The 25,543-nt window shown below is 33.4% G+C and overlaps 1 protein-coding gene across 1 annotated transcript; it reads right to left on the minus strand.

Moving 5' to 3' along the window:
- Positions 1-8,280: 8,280 nt before the first annotated feature.
- On the minus strand, positions 8,281-25,023 carry LOC100742311. Its single transcript, XM_033321843.1, has 2 exons — positions 24,798-25,023; positions 8,281-8,785 (listed from the first exon to the last, which is right to left on the minus strand). Exons 1-2 carry the CDS (start codon positions 25,006-25,008, stop codon positions 8,427-8,429), a joined length of 570 nt encoding a protein of 189 aa, XP_033177734.1. The 5' UTR covers positions 25,009-25,023; the 3' UTR covers positions 8,281-8,426.
- Between the last annotated feature and the right edge of the window lie 520 nt (positions 25,024-25,543).

Here is a 25,543-nt window from a genome sequence, read left to right on the forward strand (position 1 = left end):
TTATTGTTTTCTATGTAACGTTTATATTATATCCCAGAAGGTTTTTAAGTTTTAGTTTCAATCATATGAAACTTCACTATACTATACTTATTGTCGTGCATTTCATTTCGCAAACTGCTACTTATTATAATTTCCTTCAACTAATGAACTTTTTTACTAAACGACTGAAATAAATTTATAATTAAGTCTATGTATGTATATCTACAAATAAGTTTTTAAGAATAAAACACCTAATCCTCTCCAGTAAATTTACAAATAAAGTTAAAAATAATAGTGATCGACCATTATCTAATCAAAGTTTTAATAACTGTTTAAAGTTTCTTCTTTAAAGTTCAATGTTACCAGCAGCATTAAAAAATATCGTCTTTTAACGTATCATTAAATCTTCGAAATAGGCGAGTAGCATGTAACGTTCAATGATGCTTTTGCTATATAAATATAAGCATAAGATGCATAATGCATGACTAATGTCGGATGGACCAAAAGTGAAAATTTAAAAAGTAAATTAATACATATAATATTTATATTCGTATCTATACGTGTAACTACAATATACTGGAAAGGATTATTTGTTTTAAAATGAAGAACAGTTTATAAGATGACATCGTAGATAACGTATAAAAAGTATAACATAGATCTGAGATATTTTCATTCAAAGAGTTATTTTATACGCAATTTGGTACATATATTATACATTATGCAACTAAGTTTGAAACTGTCATGCTTATTTTCAGTGATATAGTTTTATATGTAAATTTCGTTTAATTAATCTATTAAGGTTTATGAAAAAATAGGTGCAGTAAAATAGAAATTAGAGGAAATGAATATTATATTTGATTCCTTTGTTAAAAAAGAAAGACAAAAATGAACAATATAAGCTTTGATCTTTTCGGGATAGTATTTCTAGTGAAAAATATTTTCTACATTTAAACTTGTTATGTTCATATATAAATTATACATATTGCTTTTAATGTATATAAATAATTTTTATAATAGGTGCGTATTATTTATGGTTTGAAGATAATCTTATATAACTTTTAAAATAGTTGCATAGTGTATGTTTACAATATTTTCTAAGAACTTAAAAACGTTTGTTGTTTTAAGAATATCAGAGAACATTATTGATAAGATGAAATTATACGTATAAGTAAAATCGTAGTACCAATTCCTTTAATTATTATTACCGTACAAGATACAGTAATAATCAACTCGATGATTATACTTAATATCGTTATTTTTATTAGTATTATTATTTACTAGGATCTATTTAAACTTGTATTTGCATTTTAGTAACAATATGCATAACTCGCAAAATGTATGTAAACCAAAATGCAGATAAAAGTGTAAGAGATGCAAAAGTAAATCAATGGTTTCAATTTCAATCTATGCCACTTGAAACATGGCTATATACGGCTGTTAAGTACGTACATACATAAATGAAAAATTACTCAAATGCTTCATTCAAGCGTAAGACGTGTTAATTAAATTATACCAGAATGACAAGTTTGTGTAATACGAATTTTACATGTCCTTTATTTACCAATTACAGATTTAGAAGTGCGTTGTATGATGTCATTCTCGTTGTTATCAATATAATAGTTTTCTTATGTAAGATTTATATAGCAGAACTATACAGTATTACAATTATTTAAATTGTTCCATGAGTTATAATCACAAAGTAATTCAATTAAATTGCATTCGATTACGTTGTAATTCGTAATTCAGATCTCTAATTTAATTAAATTACAACGCAATCCATAGTTGTAATTGAAATATAATTACACAAAATAATTGAATAATGTAAAATATGAAAAATATAAACATAAGATTGAGTCACATACGAACGAAAAACGGAAGATAAGTCGCATACATAGATTATGTAAATATTTATCTCGTTTCTTCAGACTTTTCAGCTGTAATTCAGTTACATTGTAATTCAATTACACTTATGATTACAGTAATTAGCAATTGAATTAATTGAAAAGTTTGCATTATGTAACATAATTAAATTACAGTGTGGTTTATGTAGCACAATTGTCATGTATAGATAGTAATTTGGATATCACATAGCAATGTATCCTTAAAAATATAATTTTTATAGAAATTATTTTGTAACTGTAAGGTATGAATATAATTTTTATTTAGGGTTTTTGTATCTAATTAATGTCAAATGTTATGCTTTGTTATATTTATTTTGTTTCGAAATCAAATATAATGAGAGCAGTATGACAAGGTTTCCTCTTAATAAAAATTAATTAATTAATTAATTAAAAATAATAAATTAATAAATAATTAAAAATAAATTATAGTATTTTCATATAGAAATAGATATATTGTACAGATAAAACTAGATGTTTTATGCGGCTGTTAAAAAGTATATGCACTCTACTTACAGGATTAACCTTAGATATCAAAACAATGAAGAAATTTCATTTGCAAAAATATCGATTGAGGCTTCTTTTTCGATATATAAAAAATTTAAATTTATGTTATGTAGTAGAAATGCTTGTACTCGTTCAATCCATGCATCCATACAATCATTATACATTCGGACAAACGGGAAACAATGTTGATGCGACGTATCCCGATGTTAACTGGCAAGCAGGTCAAACGAAAAGTTTTAGATACACACAATACTTACCACTTACGTACGCGACATCTCCTTTCATTTTACGCAGATACGGTCGACTATACCGAAAATATAATACAGTGCGTCACATAAAAAGATATGTATATCGTTACAAAAAGAAACATATGTATACTGTTATAAAAAAGAGACTTACGGAATTGCAAATTATAACACATATGCGATATATATAGCAGCAATGTGAAATCAAAGTGTTTTCTCTTTTGGTAATTACGCAGAAGAAGGGGTCCCAATTCCAATTTTATTGAATTTCGGACAGGTTGTAAGTCCTGAGTAACACGCACTTTGTCCGCGGCGTGGGACGATCATCGTTCAAAAGTTATGACGAAAAGAAAATGAAACTTGTTAGATTCCATTTACTTCAATAGAAATGGTTAGAGATGAAATTGCATATACGTTTGTATGGGATTGCGATTCTAATAGCGATAAAGTATGGGTCATAGCAATAGTGGTTAGATTAGGTTAGATTAGATTTCATGTATAGCTGGGGAGCCAAGGCCCGCAGACCCGAAAGACCTAACCTAACTTTTGAACCACGATCCTGTCACGCCTCGGACAAAGTGCATATCATCCAGAAGCTTTCCCTCTACAAAACATCTCATGGTCAAGATCAATGTAGTTGAGGCTACCTCTCTTTTTGAATTATATTAATATTTGGATATATGCTAGGCGTGAAATATAGCTATGCTATGACATGATCATACAAATTTATCATTAATTAAGACGTGGATATTAAGACGTGGAAATAATCGAAGGATTATTGCATCGATGCAGCAATCAGAATCCTTAGTTGATGAGCGAGGTCCGATCGGAATGCTAGTTGCAATATGTACAGGGTGACACCGATACCAAATTTAATTTGTAGTAGATTCGCATCATTGTATTTTGTTCCTCAATCTTTGGGCCAATAGTTCATTTAATAGATCTTATTATCCAACAGATGTCGAAGAGTAGAAATATAAGTACGCAAATAATCTCTGTAATCACTCGCTGCATTCGTTTTTAACGTCTTTAATAACGTCCAATTGGAAAATCTGTTTCTCTCAGTTAACCATCTTCTCGCCCATTTCTTTTTAGTCATTTTGTTGTAAATTGTTGCTTGGAATCGTACAATGACAATTGTACGTGTCCTGCCTTATATTCCCTTTCAGTCTGGGTTATGTCGTTGCAGTTATGTAAGTCAGTCTTTTAGTTTTTCACTTTTTATTTTCTATAATCAACCTACTTTGTATTATTGATAATGATACTGGAATTGGAAAATAATCAAACATTTTAAAACACGTGTTCCAATGTTGGCATCGCAGCACAAACTGAGAGGAATCGGTACTGTGTAGGTAAACTGAAACTGATGTAGAGGTCTCAACATGTCTCAACGCGTATAGTGGCCTTAAGCGACACAACCGTTGCGGTTCAATAGCGAACGGGATAAATATTTAAGATATAAGAATTCTTACGAAAAATTGTTCTTAACGTTGCAATCTCTTCTTGATTGCAATCTTTATTCTTGAACATTTATTTGCATTAGAGAGAATCAGGTATCTTCGATGAATACGTACGTGTGATCGATGTGTAGATATTGAATTTCAGTTGTTTGGTAAGCTTCAGAATGAGAAGTATTGGTATGAGTGAAATATACAAGAAGATTCGTTAGTTGATTCACTGTACAGCACAACTATTCTTATAGTGGTTGGTTCGAATGTAGCCATTTCGAATTATTTTCATGCGAAATACTTCTTGTCTCGTTGATAATCATAATATGCTAATCACAGTGTGTGCAGTTCGTACATGCATTTTTTCATGTGCATAAGGATTATTTACTCATTTACGAAAATTATTAGGCAGATTTATATGCAAAAAAGAAAGAATACATTTACCCTTCCTATTCAAATGTCCTTTGAGGTGGTGTTTGATTAATCGCTGTGGATTTCAGTGAATGGGCAAATTATCCGATACTATACAACGCTAAATGTCATAAAGTTGTCGCACCTTGTATGTACATGATGAGATTTGGAATGATACACGCGCGTCGTATGGATTTTGAATATTCTTCGTTACGAGCCCTGCTTACCGAGTAATATCGTGATATGGCACTGAACGTTCCTTGCTGCCCACTCGAATCTGTACACCAGCGTAAGGTAAGATTGCACGTGAACTGGCATTTTTGACATAGCATTAAAAATAAAATAAGCTTCATTTGACATTTACGCATATGAAAATTTTTCATTGTTTTGATATTTAGTGATTCCATAAGTACACACACCTACACACATTGCACTCCTCATCGTTAAACTTGTGTTAAAATATCTTTGGTACGTAATAGATTGATATTCCTGTATTTTCTTTGCAATTAGTGCTCGTGGTTCATAACTCAACACGAATTTTTATATGATTTTAATAATTAATTTACAGCAATTGAGAACTTTTAACTTAATTATATAAAGCGATGAAAATAATGCAAAATACTTTTGGAAGTTATATTAATTGAATTTTTAAATTAAGAATTTGTAATTTGGAAGGAATTATGTATTGAAATAAATTGGATAATTCCCATGGAGTTGTTTACTTTTGCATCTCTTTGTTTCGACACGAAACTCGAGATATTAGTCACGTTGCAAAACCATTATAACTTTTTACATTTAGGCAGATACTTTAAAAATTATAATTATACATACATCTTTGAATATATGATACGCGTTCTGTATTGCATTGGATCATAATAGAACTTATACGTTGTACAAACTACGATAAAGACCACGTATCTTATGTTCAAATAATAAAAATATAAAAATTTGTTATGCAGTAAGAATATTTTTCAAAAGTCTTCATACAAAGTCGAGATGTTATGTGCAATTTTTTTGATCAACTTCTATACACGATAGTAGTAGAGCAAACTGTAATGAAATTTTTCATCCTGTATAATAAATAACAACCGAAGATTCAAAACAAACGAGGTTCATGGTACATGTACATGTAGTTTCTTTCTTATGAGCGCGAATGTACTTTTTAATTTAGCGCAAAGTAATTATTAGTATAATATAGAAAAATAATGTATTTAAAAGATTTTTTAAACGCAAATATAAAGCGTAGACACATCGAGTACGCTAAAGCTGGTTGTTTCATGTTTTGAACGTTCTTAGTTTGTATATCAATAATGTTTATTTTGATATGAAGACTTTGTTAACGAGTATGTGAAATTCGTGTATAATATAATATAATTTGTTGATCTACACGCAGTTGAAGTCTAGCAGATGTGTAAATTGAAATTCATGAACACTACTCATATATTTACAGTACATTGTTCAGAGAAACGCTTTCATGTTGGTCGCGCCACAATAACTATATCTCGTTAGATCTAAATATACATATATGTATATATTCGTCTTTGTTACGTCGAACGCAAGGAAGACCTATATTTTTTTCGTCTCCATAAGAATTTAATTTCCATTGACTGTCCTCTTCTAAAGATCAATTTCATTGTAAACGTTGATGAGTAATCAGTTTTACAAAGCAATTGTCAGTACCATTTAATTAACTTTTCCTGAAACGATCGGGAACATCTGCAAGCTTGTTAAATTAACATATCAAAACACGTCTTGCTTCTTGCATTGGTACATTCTCAAACTAACAAAGTTTCAATACGTTAATACGATTTAAATAATATTGTTTATAAATTTGTTATCTTATATTAATCATTTATTTTTCTTCAAATACTTGTAGTTGTCCCAACATAATATGTCATAGTAATGTGAGATTTATTAAATATCTGTAATTATTCGCGCTATCTGTAATATTAATTATATTATAATGTTATTTATTTGTGATGTTCACTGTAGTTATCTGTAAAAACCAGTAATAAACATGGTACTATGTTAAAATTGATTTACAATTAACCCACTTTAGACTAATTAAATTTAGTTTACCTTGTTCAACTCGATTCATATGATCTTAACATAGTTCCAGTTTTAAAGCTTCACCAGCATATTTCAGAAGTAAAATTAAGAAGAAAATGTTATGTAAGCATAGGGCTCTTAAATGGTTTAAGAAAGCTATAACAAAACTACGAAATTGCCAAAGGCTGCTTTTTTGTTCGACCACGTTATTAAGAATCGTCTTAATGCATCGGCGGAAAATAGAATCTATTACGGTACCGATTATTTCTTCATTTTCTTTAATTGCAACAAATACGTCACGGATCTTTTGCATTAACTCCTGACGCGTATTAACTTGTACTTAATGAACTTTTTGTTCACAGTGAGCACATGTAAAAATCCATTGGCGTGATTTATGGTGATGTGGGAGTTATCCCTTAGGGTAATTGTTATTTAACTGGTTGAGCAAATTAAGTTGATCTTAGCAAGTGAATTAGACTTTGTGCAATCGTGTTAAATAGATATCGACAATCTGTTCTTATGCTGTATCGATGAAACACCAGTCCATTATCGTTTCGTATTTTTGTTATAACCTTTTGAGAAAGAATTTAAGCGACCGCTTACATAACATTTTCGTCTTAATTTTGCTTATACAATATGCTGGTAAAATATTTCGGAACAAAACTAGAATGATATAACTAATACATAATACTAAACATATTTACTCTTGTAAAATAATTCCAGTAAAATAAGAGTAATAACAAAAAAACCTTATGGTATATTATGAAGTACTTATTATTACATATTAAAGGGTAGGGATAATTATTTAGATGTCTATATGACATCAAAGTTGCTCAATAAGGATTCAATTTATTGTTAAAGAAAATTGATAGAAAAAATTTGACTAGTATTGTTGTAAATATCGTTTGCATTAGCAACAAATTATTGTCTGCGAGACAATATATAGCAAATATTAAGATTATATTTCAATATTATGGTTCTTCTTTTTTGGGTGTGATTTCAAGAAATACGAAAAGCAACAAATAATAAAAAAATAACTTCATATTAAATAGATTCATTGTAAAAATACTATTTATTAAACAGAATGTGCAAATGATTAAAGGCTGGAAAAGGATTGTTATAGCAGAAAAGGAGTATATTTATAACATCCTTGTAATTATTGCACACGTACTTTGTAACTTGTCCCATTATACGTTTACGTAGGATATATATATATATATTACGTAGGATATATATATATATATATATATATATAATGGATATATATATATATATCTATACTATATATATATATATATCCATTATTTATTACATAACGTTTTGTATGTTTTATGCGTTAGAAATGTTTATCAGTATTCCAGATTAAGATACAGCACGAATAATTTACAGTTTTCTTTTAATTAATGATTGTTATTTTTTGGATCGTTAAGAAAAAAATTTTTAAAATTTCAATACAGAATTCTAGGTAATTGTTTCAATTCTTGTACCTTTCAGTATAAAATTGTCATATTAAAAATATTAGTTTTCCTAAGAATCAATAATAAAATTTGTCATAGAACTTACTCATTCAGTTCTTATGTTTCTTTTGCTATAATGCTCGGATAAACATAAATTGTACTATCGTTCGAAGTCGGATTATTGTCACGTAACATGAATAAAATTTTATACTTATTATACTTATTATATAAATTGTTTTCTCTCCGTCGCATGTACCAATCGTAAAAAGCAATACCACATTTTTTTTTATAATACAAGCACGTTTTCATAGTCTCGTGCTACGAAGAACGAATCAAATATACTTATTATTCTCTATAGTATTCCCGAATCGTTTCCAATCTTATCTGCATGAATTTCGTTGTCAAACTTTTTTTTTCGTAAGAATGTATATTTTAAGGAACAAATATCATAGTTAAGATGAATAACGGAAAGAATAGCGTGATCGATACTAAATGATGCCTACAATTGGCTGTGTTTATATTCACCCAAGGTGGGGGTAGCGATGGTGATATCAATGGCCTTTCTGTTCTGTGGCCTTCCTGAAGTGTGCTACCGCCCATGATTTGCGTAGTACTGAAATCGTCGTCGTTTCCAGAGGAATCGAAATCGTCGAAACTGCCCATATGAATTCTTCTGCCGTTGCTGTTGCTGTTCTTCTTTCTCCCTTTTAGTATAGGTTTCTTTCTCGATGGTTTCTGATCGGTGATTTTCACAAAAGGACTGGGAGTTGTTTTCGCAACAAGATGTAGTTCTAGACCAAAAGAACAATTAATTACATATATGACGGTTAGATCTGTTGTATAAATGTGTGTGTCTACAGCATTTACATATTAGATATATATTCGTTAACTGCATTTAACGCGTTCACGCCGGCGTGCACCAACGATGGCTCACATTTGAATGTTCCATCGGACGGTGCATACCAACAAAAATGTAGTTCGTTTAGTAACTAGAAAAAATTGCCATATAGTTGAAAATTTAAATAATGGAAATTTAACGTATATTAATTGAAAGAAAGTAGGATTTATTTTATTTCATCTTAATATTACCCACTTCCCATGGCGAGAAATACAAATAGCAGTATCGGCGTGAACGTGTTAACTTAATATGGTTTCAAAGGTATAATTTTACTTTATGGCATACTTCCATAAATAGGTATCTATAGTGTTTGATTTCCGCAGTCGAAATTTACGACCTAATCTTTTTGCGCGTAAAAATAAAAAATCGAGAACTCGCGAGTCAGAAATCACTTCAGGCTGGATGAGTTGCTACACGCTTCTGGGCGCTTGAATAGTAATAGTCCGGGACATAGTGACTTTGTAGCGTGTAAGAGAACTAGCTGCGTGAAAATCATTTAACTTTGTGACAACAGTCAAAAAATATATAAATTTTTGGTAATTTCAGTGGAGCTTCGTCATCCGATGTAGGTACGGGTCGGATGCCATACTTTCGTTTACTTCATTTTCATCATCAATGCAACAAAGTTAGACGGTTCCCAAGCGGTGAGTTATTATAGTACACGATGAAGAGCTGTTTTCTCTTGGATTACAAGTCATAGTTCGATAGGTCAGTGAATCGGAGATCAGTGGACACGGAATTTTCTGCTCGGCCTCAGCCGCTCACTCGTTTTGCTGACGTTCGGGGCAGCTCAGTGGCCGAGTGTTGGTGCATTGAGCAAACGTTTTGTCAAATAAAACGTACAGGGTTTCTCATATTTGTCAACAACAGAAGTGGCTGCAGTAGTAGAGTAGTTTTCCATAGTTATCACGAACGATCTGATGAAATAATTTGTTTATTGATAAAAAGACGACTTATATGCATTATATCCGTTATACATCAAACGAATGGATTTTATCTCTTTTACAATTAAAATTTTTTGAAATATTAAGGTGATCTGAAATACCACCCCATATTCTCTTTCCATTCCTATTACCTACAATTTAGTAATAATCGAATCGATAAGACGTGTTGGTTACCATAAGGCTACCTCTCAACGACCTTGAATCTTAAAACGACACAATTATGCGTATAAAATACAATAAGTATTAAAATATAATAAGATTGTCTTAAATGAACGTCAAATCGATTAAAAATGCTTGTTATCGAATCATTCCAACACAAGTTAGTTTTTTTTCAACGACTGTCAGTATATCAATCATTTTTTAAAATAAGCGCGAGGGTGGAAAGGGGAATGGGTCCCAGATATAAAATTTTAGTTTCGGGTATTCATTAGTTTCTGAGATACCAATAAAAAGCTTTCGGTATTGTACATTGAATTTTGTCTACACAGACGAGTATACAGGGTGGTTGGTAACTGGTGGTACAAGCGGAAAGGGGGTGATTCTACGCGAAAAAAGAAGTCGAAAATATAGAATAAAAATTTAAAAAAATTTTTTTTTTTTAATTTTTCCATCGAAACAACGATCTACAGTGAGATTCGTTATAACGAGACGCGGTAAAGTGCACGCGTACCGAGCGAAAATTCAAAGTCAATTTTCTCGAAAACAAAGCCTGAAATGAAATATTGTTATTCTATATTTTCGACTTCTTTTTTCGCGTAGAATCACCCCCTTTCCGCTTGTACCACCAGTTACCAACCACCCTGTATACTCGTCTGTGTAGACAAAATTCAATGTACAATACCGAAAGCTTTTTATTGGTATCTCAGAAACTAATGAATACCCGAAACTAAAATTTTATATCTGGGACCCATTCCCCTTTCCACCCTCGCGCTTATTTTAAAAAATGATTGATACTTAAAAGTAGGAAATTAATACAAGTTAACATAAAAAAATAAATGTTTGTCTCTTTATCAGATTATGAAATCAATAGGTTACCAAATAGGTTACTGTTCGTACATGGATGATTCTAGTTATTGCCAGTAACGTGTAAGCGGTCTGACAAATTAATTATATCCTATTAACAGGACATGTAATATATCTTTTTCTCAAAACAGAAAATTCTCAACCTCTGCATGCGGAGAAATTGAGTTTGAAAATTTATCAAGTGTACTGGAATTTAGCTAATTATTAACTAGGTACGAACAAACAATCAGTAAGAGATTAGTGTAAATGCGACAACACGTGAAAAATATGGAATAAAATTGCTTCGCTTTATCTTCAAAAAAGTAGAGTACGAACATGTTTAGCAAAAAATTGGCCTAGTACACGCCTGTGACAAAGTTTTCTCAGAAACGAAGCGTCTTGTGAACAAAATTTATTTTACGTTTTTTACTTAATTTCACACGTAGAACAACCTGCTATTGATTATTTACGTTTATCCAGTGCGGAAATAATCGTATTCAAGCATACTTGAATTTCAAATTCGATTTTGTCGAAAATGTATCATTTGTACGGACATATATCACTCTATATTTTCGATTTATTTTTTCATTTAGATTCTCCTCTTCTCGGCTTGTACCACCAGTTCAGCTACACTCTGTATAACAGCGTATCTGGGGTATCTACGTGCGACGATAAATACTATTTTCCCTGCATTTGACTGTATCCACGTTAGAAATAAAATGAGTTGGAAAACTAATGAAATTTTAACACATTTTTCCAAGAGAATGGTTGAGTTTCGACGCATGCTTCCTTTGAGACTTTTTATCTGCACGGTCAGTGGAGAAATTTCGCCTGGAATTTCGAGGCGAAAGCCAATTTTGCGGTGACCTTTTTTTCATAGATCTCTACTGCTCCAGAGACATAGAATGACACTATGGTAATCGTGACAAATCATTTTTTAACATAGTGTATAATTTTGACTATATATTATAAATACAAAGGGTTAATAATCTTGTATATATTCGATGACACTAATATTTGATGATTACGGCACGGATGATTACGTTTGAAAAGTATTGTAATTCATATTACCATAAATGTAATTCATATTACCATATTGCATAATCAAACATTATGTAAGATCCGCATTTTTGCATAATAAGGGCCAGGCGTGAGATTAATATCTCGTATGATCACGTTTTCTTTGTACTAGAGTGAAGATGTATTTTCTCAAATATTAATATACATATGACCGTCTATCATCGTAGATAGCATCAATGAAGTACAGAATCATTCACGTAACTCGAAACTCGAACGCGGGAGAACTTGGAAAGTGACAGCTTTAGTTACATATATGTTTGTTACCACAATCATACATCTACATTCTAGCATCTATGAGCTGTTGATAGGACTAGAGTTATACAGATTATAAACGAGAACACGGACAGAAAAGTAATTTGTAGAATGTTAATTTCCGTTTTCTTCTTTTTTTGCAACTTTGTTCGGTATTTTTCATTCTTAACGATTTGAATATCTTCTTTTGCGTTATAATTTCAAATTTGTTAACGATCACCTTTTACAAATTATTGGATGCAGGAATGAGAAACAAGGAAGCAAGTGAGATACAGCAAAAAGGCGTGTGAAATTCATATGTAGACAACTTTGTTGAGAATCATTGTAACAATCCCTTAAAATTCGATAGAATTTGCAATTCAGGAAGCTGATGCGAAAGCACACACCGATTACAACAGGGCCAGGTAAACGAGCAAAAGGGATAACGAGCTCTCCGCGGCAGCTGATCGTTACTTGGTAGCAGCTAATATTCAAAAAACGCTACAAGGAGCTTCGACGATTGCATCAATTACTAGTCCATTAACATACTCCTGCCTCTAACAGGCAAGTGCCTTGCCTATATTAAACACACATAGAGAAAGTCCGCAACATTAGCACTCAACCTAACGATATTCTGGTCAGTTTCGACAGACAGTCTCTCTTTGTTCGGGATTTTGGGTGATCCTCAGTTTACGACACAAACAATACTTCTGCTCTTTTGGAAAGTTGGAAATTCTCACCTCGCAAGGTGTAAGATTTACAATGCGGACCCCGTCAAGAGGTTAAATGACACCCTAAATGCTCCTCAATCCTTAATATCATCAACCTCAACACCCAATGAGAACGCGACACTAGACCAGGACATTGCGTTACGCGCCCTCCAGCATGTACGCACAAGATGCACCACACGAGAGACGCCCACGACAGTTCGACAGTTACAGGATTGGATAGAATAAATTCTCACTTCACAGGAAACATTGACAAAAACACACCCCGTGACAGATAACGGACAGTTAGAATGTAAGCTGGACAGTCATCGCGCGCACTCGCCTAAGTTTAACTCCATTACGTACAGTTCATACTCTTCTGTGTATACTAAATAGTTCAAATAAACTACTAAACACAACCTTAATAGACATCTTTAATCTACTTTCAGCTTCAGCGTTAATAGCGTTCAAGGCTCGCGACGTCAATCGACCAGTTGCAGCCTGACTGATTGCTATCTAGTTGATAATTCACAACGCTGTTCCTCGACTTGCCAGTGTCCAATACCATCGTCATCACCAAGGACCATATTTCGAACAACCTGCTCTCCCCCTCATACAGCACTGTCCCGCTTCTACCTATTTTCTCTCCCGAGAAGAATCTTTCGAGGAATGAATTTTCAAGGAAGATCCCCTCGAATCATTCAACCGGTCCAGATATGTAGATGATAACTTTGTGACTTGGCCTCATGAAAGTCTGGTGAATTTTCACGACTTCCTTAACTTGCACCATCCAAATGTCAAGTTTATTATGGGAATAGAAGTTAAGCTCCACCTACGATCTTTCCTGGATGTACTTTTGGCCAAGGAACCAGGCAATCCTCTCGATCACCGAGTTTGCAGGAAACTCACCGATACTGACAAGTACCTTTCATGCATCATCCCGCTACCAACCAACCCAGAAGGACTCGGTCATTTTCTTATTTGTCAACCGCATGATTAATATTTGGAAACAGGGTCTTTTGGAATCAGAACTAGACCATATGAGAACCGCGATAACCTCTAATGACTTCAACCTTACTAGAAATAACTATTTCAGCAATATCATCAATAGTCCAACAATACCAATTGTAGCGATACAGATTGTAAAACAATCTTATAACAGTAAAGTAAGAAATATAGAAACCTCATTTTTCCTACTTTGATATCTCATCGATAGTTGCGTCATGATGATCCAGATCATAGGTTACACTGGAAGCTATTTCGAGCGAAGATATCTCGTATCCACTTAAAAGGACAAATTCGCGCTTACTAGCGTACGTGTGACCAGCGTTGCCATTTCTCAAGATCTCGCGCACGCACAGGTGTCGAGTTAAGTGGATGATTCTGTATAATTCGCCCATGATTTACAATAATGCAATTACAATGGAATATCGAAGTATTACTGTCTTCTTACTGTACTCTGTAAATTCTGAGATTCTATTTCCTTCTTCGTAAACTCGCCGTGAGTTCTAAGATCTTCCATTTTTTTTTAATGATCCAAGATCGTGTCTAAATATGTGCAATTTACTTTTGCCTGCAGAAGTTTCACTGTATTTATAAATATTTATAAATATGTCGGATTTGTCGGGTTGGCGCTAGTTTTAGGGGCGCGTTGCGTATCTTCAGTAGGACAAGCCATCGTAGTTATTCATTGAGGTTTATATTTACAATTATGTGTATAAGTGTTGATTTAACAGGGTTTAACAATTTAACGTGTTTATTAGGCACTCTTAAAGTAAAGACAATGTTTTTAAATTCAAACGAATCCACGGTCAACGGGATAACTCTTTGTACAATTGAATATGTTTTGAAACTCAAAGTGACGTTAGCTGTGACGCACGGTATCTTTCAGACTGACTGACCTGACGTTACGAGTAAACTCTCCAATGAGATCATAAGAATAAAAAACTGACATGATTACATTTGTCAATTGCGTATTGACCGGGTTTATCGACAAAATTTCAGGCGCCGTTACTAGGTAGACCCGCGTAGAGCCGTCATTGCTCCTGCCCAGGGCTTGTTTGTTAACACAGCGTGTGTCCCTCAATATTCGTACTTTTACTGTTAAGTAAAAACGTTCATCCCGTGACCGTGGCTACGTTCGGTGATCAGTTGTGTCACCTCGACCCCAAGCCCACTGTCACAAACCTTGGGCAAACATAATCAGATCGTATCACAACACGACTTCTAAGTTCTACCATTTAAGCACAACTACAATAAATAGACCAGATTAAAGTATTGGGATTTTTCCAAAATTCCAAAAGAAAGGCCCGATGTCCCTACATCTCCGACAAATATAATATTTCGGAAATCCTTCAATCTCTTCTTAATATTTTCTCTGAGCTGTTTGATCGTCATATTTTTGACTTCACAAAGAATTACATACAATACTTGCGAATGTAATATTTTTCAAATGGCTTGTAGTGTTTTCAAATTGTTCTTAATTATTTAAACAAAACTACAATTATGTTCGTTGATTTTGTATCGTTGTTCATTTCACGCTTTATTTTACAACGTCTTTTATGACATGTCTCTATTAATGCTTCTTTATATTTCTGTCTTTCTATAATATGCGATATTTTAGACGAATCTTTTGCTATTAAATGTGTAAATATATCGAAGAAACTATATTTTCTACACCTGTTACAAATACTTACACTTATTGACTACTTTGAGTAGCACTGGAAGCGTTAATTTATGCGATATATATTATTGGCCAACAATACTCGTTACGACGAATTGAATATTAAAGATGCTATTCAGTTAACGAATGGTATAGAGTCATTGTTGATCCCATCAAGACGATAATACGTAACGATCCTGCAATACGTTGTGCGTCAAGCCAACGACCAGCGGCTGATTATTTGGATGGAACAGAGCTGCTAGAAAGCGAAGATGGCAGTGAGTTGATCGAATTTGAAGATAATTACAGGTTGATGACATGCGGGCCATACACGATAAGAGTTTCTCCGAGGCATGTCTCAGGCATGAACCTCATGACATGAATAAGGCAGAACCTCAGTATCCGTTCTACCTTCGAAGTGAAATGGCGTTATGAGACGAGGTCTCGTGCGAATCCTATTTATAACGAGTAGTACGGACAGCTTCGAAGCAACGAAATGTCATCGCTGTGCGAAAGAAGTTGCAATTGTTTAGATACAGCGATAGGTATGTGTATTAAAAAGCAAAAAACATCACGTAAAAAAGGGAAACGGTCTAAAGAATCGGCTGATTGTCAAAAATATAGATTTAGAATTTGGTCTTTATGTCTTCAAATATAGGAAATTTCTAATATACCGAAATGTTGCTGAAAAGCAAGTTTCTTTCGCAACTCATTCCTATTTGCACGCGTTTTTATCGCGGTACGAATTCCATATGTTTACGTGACTATGTAGGTGTGATATATTTTATCTGGCCTTAAGGCCATTTTTGATCTCCCATCTTTGACAGGATATGGTGACAGTGCTTGGTTTATATCATCAGTCTTCATCGTCATACCCGGAGCAAATATTATCCCTGTCCCCGTGATCTGATCCGGGCCAGTTGAGCGAGTCGCACATTTGAATAATAATAAAACAAAACGAAGTGAAAAGCTTTCAACAACTAATAAACAAGTCGGAGAGATGGAAGGTAGGGTAACGATATAGTGAGGGTTTTGCAGCGTAATGATGCACAATAAAGAGTACAACTCAACCATTTTTATGATCTTGAAGCACATTATTATGGACAAGATCCTGAACAATTTTCCCTATTCTATGTTTAGTATTGTGTGTATTATATAACAATTCGTTTTAAACAGGCCTTCGTTTTTCAATGAAAGCAGCTATATATAATTATTACATTTTTACCAGGTGAAGATCAGAACAAAGTCCAACATTTCAAATATCAGTTGATTCGTTAAAAATTATTTACTATTGCTACTTATTTGTGTACATGTACTATATATCATATGACATGATATGATATGATGTGATGTATGTGATATGTTGTATTCTGTCCATTTTCTGAGTCAGAATACCGTATGTTCTGCCATGTCGAGCCACCGCGTTGTCAGAGTAACTTTTACACTTCACTGTTCAAAGACGAACAACCTCGAACCGAAAATACCCGCTGCAACCTCTGGACAAGACGGAGACCAAACCAGCCCCTCAATCTCTCCTATTTTTCCCTACCCCAAGGAGTTGCACAAAAACTCCTTCACACATTCATTAAGCATCTCTCTACGTGACAAGTCAACTTTCTTTTTTCAAAGACTCTCCGTCAGCCATACTGATATATGCTAATATATATACAATAAATAATATGTATGTCGGAGATGAAAGGACATCGGGGCTTCCCTTTTGGTATGTTGGGAAAAACCCCAATACCCTAGTCCAGACTTTTACTATAGCTACACTTAAGTAATAAAACTAAGAAATAGTTTTAATATTCTAATCCGATTTTATGACAATGGGCTTATGCTCGAAGTGACATAACGGGTCACTGAACGTAGCCACGGTCACGGGAGGGAGGTGTACCTGACAGAGGTATGGAATAATTATATAGCTCTCCCTAAAAACAAAGATTGACCCGAGAGATGGGGGGAAGAATATATAAGGACAGTTCCATTTGGACTGCAGGTCAATTCATTCAGATAAGCTTTACTTGTACGTTGAGTTATATGTGTATCACATCGCATTCGTCATACCGTTGCCCGTGGATTCGTTATCGAACCTGAATTCGTTGTCATCAACATCTCGACCATCCGATTGCTGCTATTACTTGTAGCCTCCTGTAATAACCGCATTTGTACCAATAAATATCAGCTATAACCGCGATGGTAAATTCGAGTGAAGGTTCATCAAACGCTCAAAATTCTAACCTTAACCCGACATGTATATTTATATATAATATATATGTCGAGTTATCATTGGGGTTGGGGGCGTTTAACGAATCTTCATTTGGATTAGCCATTGTTCTTATACAAAATAGATGATATTTAATGGTACAAATATGATTATTACAGAATTTGACAAGTAACCGTGGCGATTAGCTACTCGAGATGCTAATGACAATAATCTTAGGTTCAATAACGAATACACGATCAACGGGATAGCAAATGCGCTTTCTTCCAAAGTCTAAGTCGAACTGAACTTACTTGTCCACAGTCCAAGTGGAACTGAACATATTGTCCACAGTCCAAGTGGAACTGCTCCTACTTGTCTACAGTCCAAGTGGGATTCCTCTCATGTACTTCTCTATGCACCTCTCTGTACCTTGGGTCAACTCTATTTTTAAGGAGAGCTATACAACTCCGCCATACCTCTGTTAGGTACAAACGTCCATTCCCTGATCGTGGCTACGTTTAGCGACTGGATGAGTCACTTCGAGCCCAAGCCTACTGTTATAAATCTCGGGCAAACTTAATCGGATTAAATCATAAATAACTACTTCTAAGTTTTGTTATTTAAGTCTAGCTATAATAAAAAGTCTAGACTAAAGTATTGGGGATTTTCCCAAAAATTCCAAAGAAAAAGCCCTGATGTTCTTTCATCTGCGACATATATATTAGTACTAAAGCTATCGGATATGCAGATAAAGCAACTGATATGCACCAATCTAACCCAACATGTAATTTCTATAATTTTTCTACTTGATATTAAAAATGATTATTGACAATGAGACAAGTTTAGATTTGGTTATATACAGCAAGGAACAGAATAGAATCAATGTAGAGCTTTTGTTGAAAATGATAACATATTTATACGATACTATATGAGCAGTAGATGATTGGAAACGTTCTAATACGTAGTCAGACAGATCTACAGTTAATAGAATTTTGTTGAGATAAACGTCAGCGATTTTGTATCAGCAAACATAGATCTTTACAGAAGCGACGTGTAAGAGAAACTGAAATTTGGTGGCGGATCCGTTATACTGCAGCCCACAGCCCTCGAGATGTTCCACAGAATATAGCGTAGGATCATTGAGACGTATTAGTGACAGAATAAGTCAATACACATATAAAGGAAATTTTAAATATGAAATGACAAGAAAGGGCACAGAATATAAAAGTTGACAAAAGGAATATCGCTTTCTAACACGATGCAGGTTCTAAGAGTAAAGCAAAAATAGTTGCAATTGTAACCATTTCCAGTTTTGGACTGCTTGTCAGCTCAAGGTTTAGACTTGAATCTGATTGAAAATCTGTGGACAATACTAAAAAACAACAAAAAAAAGAAAAAAACAATTAGAAAATGAATATGATTTCCCATCAAGTAATCTCGATGAATTTTTTATTGGAGAGTGATTTAGCGTGCCTGTATCTAGCATTAAGTGTTCAGACGATCAATGTATTGGTTATCAATATTTTATGGTTCTCTAGACAATCAATACACAATATATTGTCCATACGGTATTGTCAATATTTATTGACAAACTGTATTTTTCTTATACGTTCGGTATTAACGACAATACATTAAATTTCCAATTAGATTTCAAAGATGTCTAGTCAAGATGTCTGACCAAAAGAAAACTTGTGCAGCCACTATTTGAATATAATCAAGGCAAAAGCCAAACAAAACTTATATCCGAAGACATAAAACGCAAGGAGTAAAAATATTTTTCATGAAACAATCTCGTAAATATTCGAAATATTGACAATACGTTAATAATATGATGAATGTTCAATAATACTGACAATATTATATTGACAATATATCGGTTGAACATGGTCGTTTGGCACACTTATAATGTCGAGAATCCTGAAATATCGACAATAACATCTCTCAACTGACATGGTCCCCATGTGCGTGGGACTGAGATACGACCAACCAATGTAGGGCAGACACCTTGTGTCGGCTTCAATTGCTCAACCTTCGCCCATCATAGGTCGGGCTGGGTCCCTTTACTGGGTCCTACTATCTCCCTAGGACGGTACTGGTTTAGGTGGTACGCTGCTCATCCGCTGAAGATCCCTGGGGAGGCACAAAGTCTGCCCCTAGCAACCTCATCGGCCCATCAGACCAACAGTTGGCAATAAACCAGTATCGCCACGAATCCAACACCAAACCACTAAGATGGGGGACTTTACCTTCGGAGCTGATCACGGCCACCGTGGTATCAAAGAAAATCATTGGCAAGACTGTCGTAACAGACAGATGATCCTGTCACCGTCACTATCAGTCGATACAACTTGGATAAGTCACCACTCTAGGATCAAACACCATAAATCACGAGAATTAGAAAGGAAAGAGGCGAAAAATAAAGGTATGCAATCTCTCAAGAAGTAAGCACAAATTTGGTTGACAGAATACCAAGACAAATTGCAGCCGTTTTAAGTGGAAGGTCATGTACAAAATATTGTAATCGTTTAAAACTCTTATTTCTATTTCTTTTTCGTACGCTCCAAAATGCAATCAAAAGTGTATTTATATACCTAGTGAACTAAATGGAACGTAATAAAATTTTTATACGTTTATTAACGAAAAGCAGATGTAAATTAATATATGTGTTCTTTTCATTCCTTATCGTGATTTATAAATAAATTATGATTTTCTACAAAGAGCACTGTATCGGTTGAATTTTGCTCTTTGCTGAAAATATACAGCTGCCTACGCTAGAATGTACTGTAATTCTAACTTTGATTCAACTTTCAAAGTTGTTTGCGAATATCTCGAAAGTTAACGAGTGATGGTTATATGTATGTACAGAAAAAAGATACTCACAATGTTGACTTCCACAATATATTTGAATCCATTTGCCATCGAAATCGGTGACATGTATCGTACTCGGTATAGTTATCAATAGTCGCTTTGTACGACGATTATCAATTGTTGCTTAGTAATTTTAAAAACGAGAAGGATTTTCATTTTTCGAGGCTAAAGATAAAGATTTCCTAATTAGAAAAAGTTCTAGATATGGAAACAAAAGAAAATTTTAAATAACGGAAAGTAAATTTCAAGATTAAACAAATTCTTCATTTCATGGACAGAATAACAAATCCGTAAATAATTAAGTTAAAAAGGAGTAAAGTTAAGTGAAATGTTAAGTGAAAATAAGTTGATGATGTTGTAAATACTGTCAAGATGACCTTCACATAATGTTTTTATCATCGTTAGATATACACTTTGAAACCATTAAAAACCTTCTTAGTCACTCTTTCTTGCCTTAATCGTAGCGAAAATTAAAAAAAAAATGAAACTAATTTGGATGGCCGATTTAAAATTAACATCCTGTACGTACATGTAGATATATGTACTTAGAAAAGAGTTTTTAACATTCGATAGAAACAAAAGATCTTGTGTCATCCATAGGGTTGACACATAATAACAAATACACAAATCGCTTAAAAAACATAAACTGTATTCTCTTTTTATACGAAACTGTACAGCTACACTTTTTTTACACGAAACTTGCGTCCTTTTCTTTGATAGACCGATTCTTCGAAACATTCTGTCCAACAAAGCATAAAGTGCAATGTGCGATTGTCCACTTCATATAGAAATCTGCGACATCTCACTTTTAAATTTAAAATATCTGTCGAACTGTAGATTTTCTCGATATTGTACCTTAATACATACTTTTTGAAAACAAACTTGACCTTCATATGTCTTCTATGAACCTTTCTACAAAGAAACAAATCGCGTCAAATTATGTCCCTCTCGAAACTATCTAGCTTTTATTTGAAACATTTTTCGTTAAAATCCTTACTTTAAGACTTTAAGACTTAAAAACTTTATCATTGAATGAATCAGTGAAATTTGTTGTAGATTCTGTCGAAAATATCTTGTACGACAAAATATAAACATGTTCTCCAGATAAATGTGGCATTTAAAATATTGTACTAATTTAATAACAATAAATACAAATTTAATAACATCTTCAGTGGTTCACTTGTTGAAAATCGAAACGAAATAGAAGCACAATATCGGTAAGAGTTCAGATACGTTGAGAGAACATTCACGGCTTATAAATTAATTTTGTCCGATAAGAAGTACCAACTGATTAGTTAAAACTATGAAAGCAGTTATTGTTACATATTGTAATGTAAATTACCCTAAATAATAAATAACAACTATGGAATTCTCATAAAGGGTATAACCTAACAAACACGAAGACGGTACCCCGCTGGGGGTAGCCACCCACATGATAGTCAAACAGCTAAAAAAATTCTACCAAATGTCCAAATTGGACAAATTGTGAATGTGAAATATTAAAAAAAAAAAAAAACTATGGAATGATTCCTACGCATCATATATTATGTTTATGATAATGTTTTCTATTATATATTAAACTGTATGTTTTCGGATTACATCCAATCATTTTTCATTCCATTGGATATTTTCATATCAAACTTATAAAGTTCTTCCAGAATATGTGTTTTAATTAAAAAAATCACATTCCTAATCTAAAATATAAAATGTTGTACAATGTTTTATCATATTAGTATTGTTAATAAATTTTGCATATATTTTACCCAGCTTTTGTATATATTTTGCATGAACTTTGCACATTTTAACATAAATTTTACAAACATCCACCTTCTAGTTACGAAACTCTACTATTATAATTGTGTCGAGCGTTTGAAAGAAATCTGAAAATATAAAAAGGAATTACAAGTGCAATATGTTTCGTAGAAACCACAAAAGTATTTAAACGATCAATTATCCTTTATATTAACAAACCCCTACATTTAATGGCATATAACTACATTTAACACTTATATGCTTAAGATGCTTATTCGTTCTGTGTACTAATTGTTTACTAAATATATGTTTGCAATAAATGTTTTATACTCTCTATGTACATATGAATAGTTTGAAATTTTACTAATATAATTACGACAGTTATGTCTCATTATAGAGCTAATGAAATGTTTTAATATTTTATATGACACTTACAATATGGACATGAAAGTTTGTGTATGGTATTATAGAAAAATCACCTACAACTAATATTCATATTGTTATTCTGAATAGAAGTAAGATGTAATTTGTAGGGAAATCTTTGTGGAAAAATTCGTATACGCTGTCTGTAAACTAATGTGCACAAACAGTCACGAGAACGTAATGCAAATGTATGATAGTGTTGCAAAACGCCTACACAGTTCGATGAAGCAAAACGTGATAATTTTTCTAGATAATTTTATGATAGATTTTCGTATACACGAGACAGTTTCTGAACCAGGGCAATAAATTAAAAGTTGATGGCTTTTTTAGTTGACATATGGTTAACAATGATATTTGCTATTTGAATAATATTTTTCAGATTTTCTGTATTCATTGCTACTGAAGATAAGTATTCATTGTTCCTCATAAATTCGAGAAGTTTATTAATAATAAGTAAATGAGCGTTCGGACGATTAATATTACTGTCAATATTATTGTCAATATATAAGCTTCTCGACATTGTATTGTATTGACAATATACAATATGTGTACATTTATTGATTCATCGTCTAGAGGCGCCTTGTGGACCTTAACACGTTGACTGCCACGCGTGTTTTCAAAGAAATCTCTGTCAGGCCACGCGTACAGTACAATATCTTTTCAAATACCTACGACGATTTTTCGCAAGTAGTCAAATAAGCGACACCCGAATATGGGTTACGTAGCGTGACCAGAAACTTTGCTGACACCCGAATACGGGTGTCGTGGCAGTCAACGTGTTAAATATTAACTTAATTAATTAATAAGTATTGAACAGCTGAACGCTCTTTAACTATTTAGGAACAGACAGAATAAATTTCGTGACGTTTCGAAGTCTCGTTTGTATAATTGTATGTATAATTGTTCAAATTTTTTCCCCAAAATATGCTAGTTAGTTAAATCTCTAAAGAGACAAGAATCAATATTCACAATCAATTGACCATCGAATCATGGAATTGTCACAATCGATCTAACGATATGGAATTTTTAAGTCCAGATGTTTCTTAATTCTAATGCTGATACTATGTTAATTACTTGAAACTTCTGCTTATGTGAGTCTCGTTCGAATTCGAAGTCCCATTCGAAGGAAAATAAGACAACAAATTTTGCTAGAATTGTATTCTATCTGTTAAAGCACGGTAACTTTAAATTAATTTTTTGTCAGAGATGTAACACATCGACGCTTATGTCACAGGCTCAGAAACAGTAATAGAATAGACAAAACATTCTGCGTGCCACAGCCATCGAAACAGTAACCAAATAGAAACAGGATAGCCACGTCTGATAGACACCCGCCGATAACCCCTCCAGAGGGACAGAACTTTAGTATAAAAACCCTCCCAAATCAGCACTCAATTCTCTTTTGTCATAACACCGTGAATCGCTACTCTATTGAATTCGTACGATAAATTTTACTATCATATCTAAGGTCCGAATTGTTTACCTTGCTTGCGAAACGTTCGAACTACGACGCGAGGAGACCACCGGTGATCTGTTAATTTCGTGATTTCCTGTGTCTTCTACGTGACACTTACGGTATCTGACTCTTATTGTATTTTAAGAATTTACTAAAAACGGTATTTAACTTGGTATTTTATAGAAATATGTAGACACATTATTTATCGCCTATATCTAAATTATGGTAATATTTAACACGTATAATCTTTTGGGATAAAGAGCTGAACTTGAAGAAAATATCTTGATTTCGAATTCTTCTTTATTTTCTACAATCTTATCGTATAATATTTTTAATCCTATAGATTTTTTCAATCGACCGATTAAAACTTATACTAATCCTGTAGATTAAACATCACTTTCAGTATAGTCTTTTCCACTTCTCTTATCAAATATTTACAAGTTTTTCCATAGATAAATTAATACATTTTACTAATAGATTAAAATACTTTACGGCTGTTGTTCTTTAAATCACAGAAACCATCAACTTTTAACTTGTTTCGCTATATGTATGTATGTCATATTCTGTGAAAATTTACCTTGTAAATGAACGATACCATCAGCTTTTCCAAGAGCGTTTACGGACGAGCAAACGTATTCTCCAAAGTCCCTTTTTTCCAGAGAATTGACAGTAAGATTCATCTGCCAAGAGTAGTCGTTCAACGCGTATTCTGACATTTTATATTTTTCACTGGGCAGCAGCTTTTCACCTGCGTAAGAAACGACAATATTACACTGTTTTTCATACATGCTTATTTATACAAACAGAACATATGCTTTTTATAAAATTACACAGAACGATAGAGATATGTGCAATATTGCTTACGTGTAATGAGTTTAGCAAAATAGTAAATGGAATAGTAACACATAATCTTCGAGTGTTTCGCGAAAATAAATTTGCGTATTCAATAAACGGTGTGCTAAAATCATTAGCAGTGTCACGGAGCCATAAATTAGCAATAGAAAAACCAGGGGGGGGGGGGGCCTAACGAACATCGTGCAGGGCATCGAAACAGCAACGTAGACCGTGTTCCAGGGTCAGAAGACAGTAACAGCATGGCTACCTCTGACCTGCAGCCCGGCGACACCATCGTGACATCCCCTCCATAAGAGCCAAACCCATAGTATATAAACCTTCCCAAAATCAACTCTCCACACTCTGTTCTAACATTCTTAACCGTCACTCTGTTGATTTCACATAATAAACTCTGCCACCATATCTAAAGTCTGAATGTGTCTTACCTTGCTCGTGAAACATTTAAACCTGGACGAAATCATTCGAACG

This window comes from Bombus impatiens, unplaced genomic scaffold (assembly GCF_000188095.3).
Source record: "Bombus impatiens unplaced genomic scaffold, BIMP_2.2 scf_0508, whole genome shotgun sequence".
Lineage (NCBI taxonomy): Eukaryota > Metazoa > Arthropoda > Insecta > Hymenoptera > Apidae > Bombus > Bombus impatiens.

Excerpts from the sequence above, each read along its gene's own strand:
- LOC100742311 (XM_033321843.1), bottom strand. The coding sequence starts at position 25,008 with ATGTATGAAAAACAGTGTAATATTGTCGTTTCTTACGCAGGTGAAAAG. Across the intron at positions 8,786-24,797 it reads TGGTATCGTTCATTTACAAG|AACTACATCTTGTTGCGAAA; the intron begins GTAAATTTTCAC and ends CTTTTGGTCTAG.